Source organism: Mobula hypostoma, chromosome 19, assembly GCF_963921235.1.
Source record: "Mobula hypostoma chromosome 19, sMobHyp1.1, whole genome shotgun sequence".
NCBI lineage: Eukaryota > Metazoa > Chordata > Chondrichthyes > Myliobatiformes > Myliobatidae > Mobula > Mobula hypostoma.
In genome coordinates, this window is record NC_086115.1 from 36,151,575 (window position 1) to 36,164,033 (window position 12,459).

General features: G+C 39.2%; 1 protein-coding gene across 6 annotated transcripts in view; it reads left to right on the top strand.

Moving 5' to 3' along the window:
- The window catches only part of LOC134358961 (poly [ADP-ribose] polymerase tankyrase-2), a 75,517-nt gene extending 66,670 nt beyond the window's left edge, over positions 1-8,847 (top strand). For all 6 annotated transcript variants that reach the window (XM_063071681.1, XM_063071680.1, XM_063071683.1 and 3 more), the window contains 6 exons: positions 118-215; positions 306-380; positions 466-571; positions 5,364-5,550; positions 6,193-6,349; positions 7,898-8,847. In XM_063071681.1, the coding sequence (XP_062927751.1) occupies positions 118-215; positions 306-380; positions 466-571; positions 5,364-5,550; positions 6,193-6,349; positions 7,898-7,957 (683 nt within the window). In that variant the 3' untranslated portion in view covers positions 7,958-8,847. The remainder of the gene's footprint in view (positions 1-117; positions 216-305; positions 381-465; positions 572-5,363; positions 5,551-6,192; positions 6,350-7,897) is intronic.
- The last annotated feature ends 3,612 nt before the right edge of the window (positions 8,848-12,459 follow it).

Genomic DNA, 12,459 nt, shown 5'->3' on the forward strand with positions numbered 1-12,459 from the left:
GGATAGTTAGTGTTGAGTTTGGAAAAGTAGACAAATGGTAAAGGTAATGCAGTTTGGAGTCAAAAGTTCAGGTCCCAAAACATTAAAAATAATTGATTCCTTTTCTTTGAAATATAGGCATCAACCCATATCTAACTTTAAACACTTCCAGCAGTGGTACAATTCTGATTGATTTATTACCAGAAGACAAGGAGTTCCAGTCTGTGGAGGAAGAGGTGATCATATTTTTTGTGGTACTTAATATATGCAGCATGCTTTATTTTGCTGTGTCTTTGGCCATTTAATCACTTATGAACACTTTACAGATGCAAAGTACAGTGAGAGAGCATCGTGATGGTGGCCATGCGGGTGGAATCTTTAATAAATATAACTTTTTGAAGGTACGTTATTACCATTTTTGATATTCTCTCACTATTAGTTGTTCACTATTATTAGAGTAAATAACTCTGCATAAAATTATTTCAGATTCAAAGGGTGTGCAATAAAAGACTTTGGGAGCGATATACACATCGAAGAAAAGAAGTTTCTGAAGAAAATCACAATCACTCAAATGAGAGAATGTTGTTTCATGGTAAGCATCAAGCACTGGAAGCCTACATTGATTGATTGATTGATTGATTGATTGATTTATTTTGAGCCCTCCTTCTTCCTCCTCTTAGTTTACTGTGCAGGAGGGATTTGGGGGGGTTGATGTGCCTGATCTATTTTGCTTGTGCGGGAGGAGGGATTTGAGGGTTAATGAGCCTGTTCTGTTTTTTTTGTGGGGGGAGGTGGGATTTGGGGGTTAATGAGCCTGTTCCATTTTTTTGTGTGGGGAGGTGGGATTTGGGGGTTAATAGTTGTGCTGCCTTTCTTTGCTTTCTTGGTTTCATGGCTACCCAGAGAATTGAAGAATTTCAGAATATATTTTGATAATAAATGAACCTTTGAAAACCTATCTACCTCATTTGTCTTTCTACTCCATATGAAAATCAATGTGTGATATTTAACTATAAATATATGACACTGTCTCTTCAAATTTTAATTCTCAGATTTTAATCGGGCCTGATTTTCACTAAGAAATAATAGTAGTTCCTTATTTAGTTGCTGATATCACTCCACTTAATTGTTAAACCTTAAAGATTTCTCTGTAAAGCCAACTCTGTAGATCTTGCATGCATTTCAGATGTCAATGAATTTTTTGCATGCATCCTCTGAATTCCATCCCCAGTATAAAAGCCAAGCACCTTTGAGATGGTTTGAAGAGTTTTTCTTTAGGGTTTTACTTTATCTCCTTGGCCACAATACATTAACTTGTACTTTCCTGTTTTATTCTCAGTGAACATGGGTGTGGGATTTCTGCTACTCAGTTCATTTGTAGACTACAAGTTATACCCTGTAATAAACTTTATTTGCAGGCCATTTGTTTACTTCAGTCATTGCACATTACCTACTAGTATATTGTTAAAATCTAAGTTAAAATTGTTGATATGAAAATGTGCAGTGCCTTGTCAAACCATTCAGCCTTCAACCTTTTATTCACATAATTGAGTATTACATCCAGGGATTTTGATCGATTTTACCAAGAGTTTATATTTGTGAATCACATGCTCCTTTTTTTTACCAGAGTAGAAGGACAAAAAACAAGGAAAATTGTGAAGCATGAAGTTCAAAATCTGAAGTGTCAGCAGTTCAAAAGTATTCATCTCCCCTTTTACTCAGTACTTAGTTGAACCACCTCTCACAGCTTCTATAGTCAGTAGTCTTTTTGGATAAGTCTGTTAGCTTTGCACAACATGGAGCAAGATTTGCCCATTCCACCTTGCAAAGTTGCTTAAACTGTGTCAGGTTAGTTGAGGAGTGGCAGTGGACAGCAGTCTTGAGGTCTGGCCAGAGATGTTTGGACCACTCAAAGACATCAATTTTCTTCATTTTGAACCATTCCACCATTGCTCTGACAGTGTGCTTTGGGTCGTTGTCCTGCTGAAAGACTAACTTCCTCCTCGATTTAAGCTTTCTGATAGAGGCTAGGAGGTTTTTAATCCAGGATCCCTCTATATTTAGCAGCATTCATCTTACCGTCAATCCTAACCATATTTCCAAACCCTGCTGCTGAAAAGCATCCCCATAGCATGATACCTCTGCCATACTTTACAGCGGGATGGTGTTACCTAGCTGATGGGCACTGTTAGATTTGCGCTACATGTACCATTTAGTTCCACTTTAGTCTCATCCGACCACGAACTTCTTCCACATCTTTACAATATCTTCTAAGTGACACTTTGCAAAGTCTTTATGGGCAAAGATATGCTTTCTTTTTAAACCCAGGGCTTTTTCCTTGCCACTTTTTCATAGATACAGTTTTTGTGCAAGGCCTTAGAGATTGTGGAGCCATGAACTTCATTTCCAGTTGCAGCCACTGACCCTGCAGCTCGCTCAGAGTGACTGTTGATGTCACAGTAGCCTCTCTTACAAGTGCCATGCTTCTCCAGTAACTAAATTTAGATGGGTGGCCTGACTTAGACGGTGTGGCTATGGTTTCATATTTTTTCCCACTTTTTCATGATGTCTGAGGCACTGATATCTGAGGTATGTTCAGTTTCTTTGCGATTACCTTGTATCCTTCTCCAGATTTGTGTTTATCTTATTTCCCTAACTTGTCTTGAATGTTCTTTTGTCTTCATTTTGGTTTGGTCTGTTGAAAATCTACCAGACTGTTGGATCTTGCAGAGAGAGGAGTATTTATTCTTATGAATTCATTGAAAATAGGTGACCTTCCAATTTACCACATCAAGTTTACTACATCACCTGAGGACTGGGAGAAATTCAGAGTTCAGCAGAGGAGGACAAAGGGCTTAATTAGGAAGGGGAAAAAAGATTATGAGAGAAAACTGGCGGGGAACATAAAAACAGACTGTAAAAGCTTTTATAGATATGTAAAAAGGAAAAGACTGGTAAAGACAAATGTAGGTCCCCTGCAGACAGAAACAGGTGAATTGATTATGGGGAGCAAGGACATGGCAGACCAATTGAATAATTACTTTGGTTCTGTCTTCACTAAGGAGGACATAAATAATCTTCCAGAAATAGTAAGGGACAGAGGGTCCAGTGAGATGGAGGAACTGAGCGAAATACATGTTAGTAGGGAAGTGGTGTTAGGTAAATTGAAGGGATTGAAGGCAGATAAATCCCCAGGGCCAGATAGTCTGCATCCTAGAGTGCTTAAGGAAGTAGCCCAAGAAATAGTGGATGCATTAGTGATAATTTTTCAAAACTCGTTAGATTCTGGACTAGTTCCTGAGGATTGGAGGGTGGCTAATGTAACCCCACTTTTTAAAAAAGGAGGGAGAGAGAAACCGGGGAATTATAGACCGGTTAGCCTAACGTCGGTGGTGGGGAAACTGCTGGAGTCAGTTATCAAGGATGTGATAACAGCACATTTGGAAAGCGGTGAAATGATCGGACAAAGTCAGCATGGATTTGTGAAAGGAAAATCATGTCTGGCGAATCTCATAGAATTTTTTGAGGATGTAACTAGTAGAGTGGATAGGGGAGAACCAGTGGATGTGGTATATTTGGATTTTCAAAAGGCTTTTGACAAGGTCCCACACAGGAGATTAGTGTGCAAACTTAAAAGCACACAGTATTGGGGGTAAGGTATTGGTGTGGGTGGAGAATTGGTTAGCAGACAGGAAGCAAAGAGTGGGAATAAACGGGACCTTTTCAGAATGGCAGGCGGTGACTAGTGGGGTACCGCAAGGCTCAGTGCTGGGACCCCAGTTGTTTACAATATATATTAATGACTTGGATGAGGGAATTAAATGCAGCATCTCCAAGTTTGCGGATGACACGAAGCTGGTTGGCAGTGTTAGCAGTGAGGAGGATGCTAAGAGGATGCAGGGTGACTTGGATAGGTTGGGTGAGTGGGCAAACTCATGGCAGATGCAATTTAATGTGGATAAATGTGAAGTTATCCACTTTGGTGGCAAAAATAGGAAAACAGATTATTATCTGAATGGTGGCTGATTAGGAAAAGGGGAGGTGCAACGAGACCTGGGTGTCATTATACACCAGTCATTGAAAGTGGGCATGCAGGTACAGCAGGCGGTGAAAAAGGCGAATGGTATGCTGGCATTTATAGCGAGAGGATTCGAGTACAGGAGCAGGGAGGTACTACTGCAGTTGTACAAGGCCTTGGTGAGACCACACCTGGAGTATTGTGTGCAGTTTTGGTCCCCTAATCTGAGGAAAGACATCTTTGCCATAGAGGGAGTACAAAGAAGGTTCACCAGATTGATTCCTGGGATGGCAGGACTTTCATATGAAGAAAGACTGGATGAACTGGGCTTGTACTCGTTGGAATTTAGAAGATTGAGGGGGGATCTGATTGAAACGTATAAGATCCTAAAGGGATTGGACAGGCTAGATGCAGGAAGATTGTTCCCGATGTTGGGGAAGTCCAGAACGAGGGGTCACAGTTTGAGGATAGAGGGGAAGCCTTTTAGGACCGAGATTAGGAAAAACTTCTTCACACAGAGAGTGGTGAATCTGTGGAATTCTCTGCCACAGGAAACTATTGAGGCCAGTTCATTGGCTATGTTTAAGAGGGAGTTAGATATGGCCCTTGTGACTACGGGGGTCAGGGGGTATGGAGGGAAGGCTGGGGCGGGGTTCTGAGTTGGATGATCAGCCATGATCATAATAAATGGCGGTGCAGGCTCGAAGGGCCGAATGGCCTACTCCTGCACCTATTTTCTATGTTTCTAAGTTGGGTGAGTTGGTAAGGTAATGTACAGTATCGCATCTGAGGAAAATTCTTGTAATTACAAAAGGGATGAATACTTTACAGCATCACATGTTTTGTCTATGAGAACAGAACATAAATGGGAGCAGGAGTAGGCTATCTGGCCCATCGAGCTTGCTCTGCCATGCAATAAGATCATGGCTGAGAAAACTATGGACTGATCTCCACCTCCCTGCCTTTTCCCCATAACCCTCAATTTCTTGACTATGCAAAAATCTATCTGGCCTTGTCTTAAATATATTTACTGAAGTAGCCTCCACTGCTTCATTGGGCAGGTTTTAGATTTTTTTTTTGATTTGACATGATGCATTATGTTTGTAGAGTGGCTCAAAAATACTATTTCAATATATTTTAAATTTAGAAAATGAGGCAGTAAAATGCAAAAAATAGTCGTGTGTGCTGAATACTTTTTCAAGGCACTGTATTTATTGATAAACAAAAATTGAAATGATAAGGGTTTCCTTGGCTTCAATTGGCTTTGAAAGGCACTGATGAAGAGCTAATGCAGAGCATAATTGCCTCATTTGTGTAGAGTTTATATCAATTTGACCTATATTGGACAATATATTTTCTCCTCCAGGTTCTCCCTTTGTAAATGCCATTATTCATAAGGGTTTTGATGAAAGACATGCTTATATTGGAGGAATGTTTGGAGCCGGCATATATTTTGCTGAAAATTCATCCAAAAGTAACCAGTATGTCTATGGAATTGGTGGCGGCACTGGGTGTCCAATACATAAAGATAGGTCTTGTTACATTTGTCATAGGTAAAGTCTATTCTTGTGTGTTTTCTCCATAGCAGGAAGTTTAATATTGTATTTAAATATGCCTTTAGTTCACTGCACAACCTTTGAGTACATTGATTTTCATTTTAAAAAATAATATTATTTTGATATTGCTTCCACTAGTAATTTGATCTTTTGGCTCTTATGTTGAAACGACATGATTTGTAGCCAACATTCCAAGCACTTCTACTGTTGGAAAATAATGCTATATCAGTAACATAAAATGTATGCACCAAATTGGCCATCATTCTGTTAAGATACAATTTACATTTGCAATTCCTTTCTTGGTTTTATGATCAAGGAAACATTTGCAGTCATCTTATGGAGGGATTAGAAATAACTTGGCTAGTGAAATTTTTGCAAATAATTTTTTCTAAAGTCAAGCTTTCTGAAATGTAGCTTTAGAAATATTATGACTTAACATGTAAGCACTAAAAGTAGCAAAGCTTGATCTTAGTCCTTTGTATCCTAATTATTTATTATTTGAACTGATTATAAAAATGGGCGATTCAGGTGAATTTCATGCAAGCTCAACAAATCCATTTGGTCTGTTGAGTGTTTCACCTTATGACTGGTCATTATTGATAATCTCTATTTTCAGTTTCCCCTTTCTCTGTTTTACAGGCAAATGGTGTTCTGCCGTGTCACACTGGGCAAATCCTTTTTGCAATTCAGTGCAATGAAAATGGCTCATGCACCCCCTGGTCATCATTCTGTCACTGGTCGTCCTAGCGTAAATGGATTGGCATTGGCGGAATATGTCATTTATAGAGGTGAACAGGTACATGTAGGAAATGTATTTTCTCGCATTGAAGTTGTAAAAAATAAATCAATTTTGTAAACGTTTCATTTGTGAGAAGGACTTTTAAAAAAACACGTTAATTTAAATGATTAACTCATTTGCCTACCACCAAGAAATTACAATAATGCTTGTGGTAGGGTATCATAATTTGGCTTGGATCCCAAGATTCAATCTACCTTTTTGCTTCACCATCACTCTGTACTTAAACATACTTTGATAGTGTGTATGAAATCAAAACTACTACATAGTTGATAGGAAAGAAAAATTGCATCTTTAAGAAGTAAGCTCAATACAACTTAAGATATTTTCCTCCAAATTAATGTGCATTTCAAACTTAGCAGAATGATCTGAAGACCACGTTTTTAACATGCTTTATTTTAATTATAAATTTAGAATTTTTAAATTTTTTAGTTCTGATTCCCATTCTGACATTTTGGTCCTTGGCATCCTCTTGTGCCAAGATGAGGCATGGCCTCAATACCTTGTATTCCATTTGGCTGGCCTTCAATCTGATAGCATGAACATCGACTTCTCTAACTTCCGCTAGGCCCCACCTCCCCCTCGTACCCCATCTGTTACTCATTTTTATGCACACATTCTTTCTCTCACTCTCCTTTTTCTCCCTCTGTCCCTCTGAATATACCTCTTGCCCATCCTCTGGGTCCCCCCCCCCCGTCTTTCTTCCCGGACCTCCTGTCCCATGATCCTCTCGTATCCCCTTTTGCCTATCACCTGTCCAGCTCTTGGCTCTATCCCTCCCCCTCCTGTCTTCTCCTATCATTTTGCATCTCCCCCTCCCCCTCCAGCTTTCAAATCCCTTACTCACTCTTCCTTCAGTTAGTCCTGACGAAGGGTCTCGGCCTGAAACGTCGACTGCGCCTCTTCCTATAGATGCTGCTTGGCCTGCTGCGTTCACCAGCAACTTTGATGTGTGTTGCTTGAATTTCCAGCATCTGCAGAATTCCTGTTGATAGCATGAATATTGATTTCCCCTTCCAGTTTAAAAAAATCCCTCCCTTCTTCTATTCCCCACTCTGGCCCTTTTACTCTTCTCACCTGCCTGTCACCTCCTCCTGGGTTCCTTTCTCCTTTCTCCTCTGGTCCACTCTCCTCTCCTATCAAATTCCTTCCTCTCCAGCCCTTTGTCTTTCCTACACCCCTGGCTCCTTCCTGTTTCCCCTACCCCCCACCTTTCTATTTTGTTGCCTTCCCCCTTCCTTTCCAGTCCTGAAGAAGGTTCTTAGCTTGAAATGTTGACTGTTTATTCATTTCTGTAAATAATGCCTGACCTAATGATTTACTCCAGCATTTTCTGTGTGTTGATGTAAATTCAGAACTTGCTTTTCTGCTGCAGGTAGATTTTTAAAGTACCATTTATTTGGATTCTGGATGTCTTTATTTTGTTTCTGAATCTATTTGATTTTTGTGAAGTTAATTTAACGAGAGTTTCAAATTGTTGAGGCACTAAGTGTTTAGTAGCAGTTAAATCTGCGGCACACCTGATTTCAGCATTCTTTTCTCTTACAGGCTTACCCAGAGTATTTGATAACTTATCAAATCATGAAGCCAGAAAATGCGACTGATTGATAGATGTGCATATACAAATGGGGTTTGGTACATGTACAAGAAGCCACAGAACACGTCCAATGCACTCCAACTTTATTTATGTATTAGTTTTGTAGGTGAAAATAATGCATTTTTAAAACCAAAAACATTTTAATTGTGAAATCCAAGTGGCTTTAATACTGTACAAAATAACTTTTCTATGTATTTGCCTTCCCATATTTCAGCACTTTAATAGAACCATTCCAAAAAATTCTGTATCTGCTCTTGGAGAAATTTTGTAGTTACTTGAAGTAATTGTACTGATAAATTTGAGAACTTTTTTTTTGTACTTCAGTGACCCAGCTTGATTTTCCATAAATTTTACAATTACATACTTCACATTAAAGCACCATAAAATGTTCTCATTGTAAAAACAATTGTAAATAAGAAAGATTTTTTGTATTGATTTATTAATTTATTTACACTGCTTGCATTACATGCATGTGCTATGCTCACAATGCAGACTTGCAATGACAGTGGTGCCTATCTTTAAGAGTTATTGTGTTGAAGATCTTACCATGCAGGAAGCAAAGTTTTATGAGTAGCCATCGAAAACCAAAATAAAAAGTGTAAATGCTATGCAAGGGTTGATATTAAACATGGTATATTGAGCTGGTTACTTGTATTCTAAATGGCATGCTGAAGTAAAGTCCTTTCGTGGACTCTATGTGTACATATTATATATTTTTGAGTTGATTAAAATGCATGAAAGTCATTGTCCTCTCCGTAGTGTTGATAAATCTGCAGTGCTTTTACAGGATTTGTAACTTGCAATGCATTTTAAGTAATATTTCTAATAATTTTACAAAATTATTGTATTGCAAGTGAAACATATTAAAAATTTTGCATCTAATATGACATTATGATTGTTTTATTGTTACAATTACATTGTTCTTCAAACCAGAACATTTTCCAAAAAAGTGCTTAAATGGAAACTAATTATACTTGTAAGATCTGTAATTCAGCCAAGTCTGCCTGAATTGCTTCTGACATCTTTGTATAAGAAGTCTTCTTATTGTGTTGCATCTCTCTATAACTGGCCCTTCCAGTCCAATGAGCCAGCTATCCAATTACAGACATGTGACCAATTAACCTATCAACCTTTGGAATGTGGGAAGAGGCTTCAGCACTAAAAGGAAACCCACGCGGTCACAGCAAGAACGTACAAACTCCTTACAAAGAATAGTGGAATTGAATCAAGATCACTGGCACTGTAATTACACTATGCTAACTGGTGCGCAGCCGTGCCATCCTTCTTGTTGAAGATGTGCCAGCAATGCCACTTTCAGTCATTCTGACAGCTTCTGAAATTTGTATCTACATTATTTTTGTTTTTAATCTGCAAGATGGCTGGCACATTGTCAGATATTAATTCTAGTTTTCTTTTAATGGTAGATCTTGATTTCCCAATTTCTTTTAAGTCCAAATTGGGTATCACCAAATCATTATAGTTTCCAGTGGTTGTCCTTTCTTTTAGTCTAATCAATACTGCTTCAGTGATTTGTTTTTTCAAGTCACTACTGTGCATGAATAATCCTTGGAATATTCTCCAAGTTTGTCATTATTCAATAGGGTATGGGCCCTCAGATCAGAATAGATAAGTTGCAGCTCAATCTGTCCATGTGCCTCTCTTAAAAATTAAACAAATCAGCTCACCATTAATTGAAAAGTAACATGTAGTTCCAAAAAAATATTGAGTTCCAGTACTGAGCACAGTTTCTCTGCATTTTTTTTTCGATAAAGCACCTCTGAGGTGTGAATTCTAATCAGTCATCTTCTCGCAGTTCATTTGGTGCACACCAATCATTAAGAAGCCATTTATGCTAATCCCATTTACCAGCATTTGAACTGTGTCTTGATAAATATAAATGCTTACTGGAAATTCTCAACAGTACCTAACTCCACCATCTTTTCGGGCAGTATGTTCCAGATTTCCCCTATGGATGATTTTTGATTCTGATCCCCTCTGTCTTAGTTAAAGCTATGCTTCTTAATTTTTAGATGGCTTCATCATGGGGAAAAGTTTCTCATAGTTTTTCCCTTGTGTATCCCATGGTGCAAGAAATCTGAAAGCCGTAGAGAACTGGGCCTCACAACACTTCAAATGTCAACAAGTTTCTCCTTTGTAATTTTTGTACTAATGCCTCCTTGAACATTTGTGTTGGCGATACACAGTGAAGTTTTGTGGACAGCTCATAGAACTTCAATATACTTCTGCATTACTATCATTCCAATCTGCAACTTATAATTTCACTTTAAGTAAGGTACTTTTGAACCATCTAAACAAACTAGTGATTTTACAATCTCAGTGAAATTGACTTTCGAGAAATCAGGTACGGTACCTTTATACAGTTGAAGGTTCACCAATGCCATTGCCAGAAGAGGGTGCCAGGGAGGATTTCAAGCTAAAGCACTGGAGTGTGAAATTTCCTCTTCTTGCTATTTTGTTACCTAATGCAATCCATAAGACATTGAGCAGAATTAGGTCATTTGTCCCATTGAGTCTGCTCCACCATTCCATCATGGCTGATTTATTATCCCTTTGAACCCTATTCTCCTGCCTTCTCCCTGTGACCTTTGACGCCTTGATTAATCAAGAACCTAGCAACTTAAGTCCTCTTGCACTTCTGGTTTTTGAATTTTCTCCTCATTTAGAAAACAGTCCACACATTTATTTCTTCTGCCAAAGTGCATGATAATGCACTTCCTTATACTATATTCCATCTGCCAACTTTTTTCCCCATTTTCCCCATTCTAAGTCCTTCTGCAGACACCCTCCTTCGCCAGCGCTACCTGCCCCTCCATCTATCTTTGTATAATCCGCAAACTTGGCCATAAAGGCATCAAATCTTTCCTCTGAATCATTGACATATAATGTGAAAACAAGAAATCCCAACACTGACACCCGCAGCACACCACATTACTGGCAGCCAACCAGAAAAGGCCCCCTTTAATCTCGCACTTAGATGATTCATCAGAAGTAGAGAGAGTCAGTAACTTCAAATTCTTTGATGTTATCATTTCAGAGGATCTGTCCTGGATCCAGCACACAAATGCCATTGCAAAGAAGGCACGGGTTTGCCCTACTTGATTAGAAATTCGTGAAGATTGGCATGTCGTCAAAAACTGTGACTAACTTCATAGGTGCACAGTGTATACTGATTGGTTGCATCATGACCTAGAATGGAAACACTAATTCCCATGAATGGAAAAGCCTTCAAAAAGTAACGGATATAGCCCAGACCATCACAAGTAGAACCCTCTGCAGCACTGAGCACACCTACAGGAGCACTCACAGGAAAGTAGCATCTATCATCAAGGACCCCACCATCCAGGTCATGCTCTCTTCTCACTGTTGTCATCAGGAAGGGGGTCCAGAAGCCTTAGGTCCCACACCACCAGGTTCAGGAACAGTTATTGCCCCTCAACCAGTTATTACTCCTGAACCAAAGTGACCTTCACTCACCCCGACACTAAACTGTTTGCAACCTTTGGACTTTCTTTCAAAGACTCTACAACTAGTGTTCTAGATATTTATCTATCTATCTTTCTAGGTAGTTAGTCAGTTAGTTTAGGGGTTTTTTTGTAATAGCACAATTTTGTTGTCTTGCATATTGGTTGGTTGTCTGCCTTTGGGTGCGTTTTTTTCATTGACGCTATTGTGTTTTTTTGTATTCATTGTGAATATCCACAAGAAAATGAATCTCAGGGTAGTAAATGGTGAAATATATGTACTTGGATAATAAATTTACATCGAACTTTGATACCAGTCTCCCTGTATTTCTATTAATGCCATGAATTTTCATCTGCCCATAAAAACCTTTTAGTATTACTGACTGTAATCATGTATTAGCTGTATTTTACTATATCCACTGATTATCTGTTAATAGTCCTGTTGTGAATGTTAGCATTTGCCTAAATGACTGCTGCCAACTCCATCTTCAGTAAGTGACTTATTCATACCATGTTGTCCTGAAGCACGATGTCAAGCTGTCAAAGTGCTCCAAAATGAAGTACTATATCTTTGCTGGAAGTTTCAGAAACGGTGGTCAGAGGAGCATGAGTCACAGTCGTAGGGCTTTGGCTCATCAAGGCTTCAGCAAGGATGGGCTAGGCAAGGTAAGTTACTTTCATATCTCTTTTTTCCTCTAACTTAAGAATAGTGCCTATGACTGCAAGGCCAATTTTCTGCTCTTTGTGTCAGATGTGCGATATCCGGCAGACTTTCAGCCTCCCTGATGGCCACATCTGCACCAGGTGCATCAAGCTATAGCTCCTTAGAGACCAAGTTAGGGAACTAGAGCTGCAGTTCGATGACCTTCAGCTTGTTAGAGAAAACGAGGATGTGATCGATAGGCTCTGTAGGCAGGTAGTCACACCGAGGTCACAGGAGACTGATAAATAGGTGACTGTCAGGAGAGGGAAGGGAGAGCTTCAGGTAGTGGAGAGCACCCCTGTGACCGTCCTCCTTAGCAATAAGTACT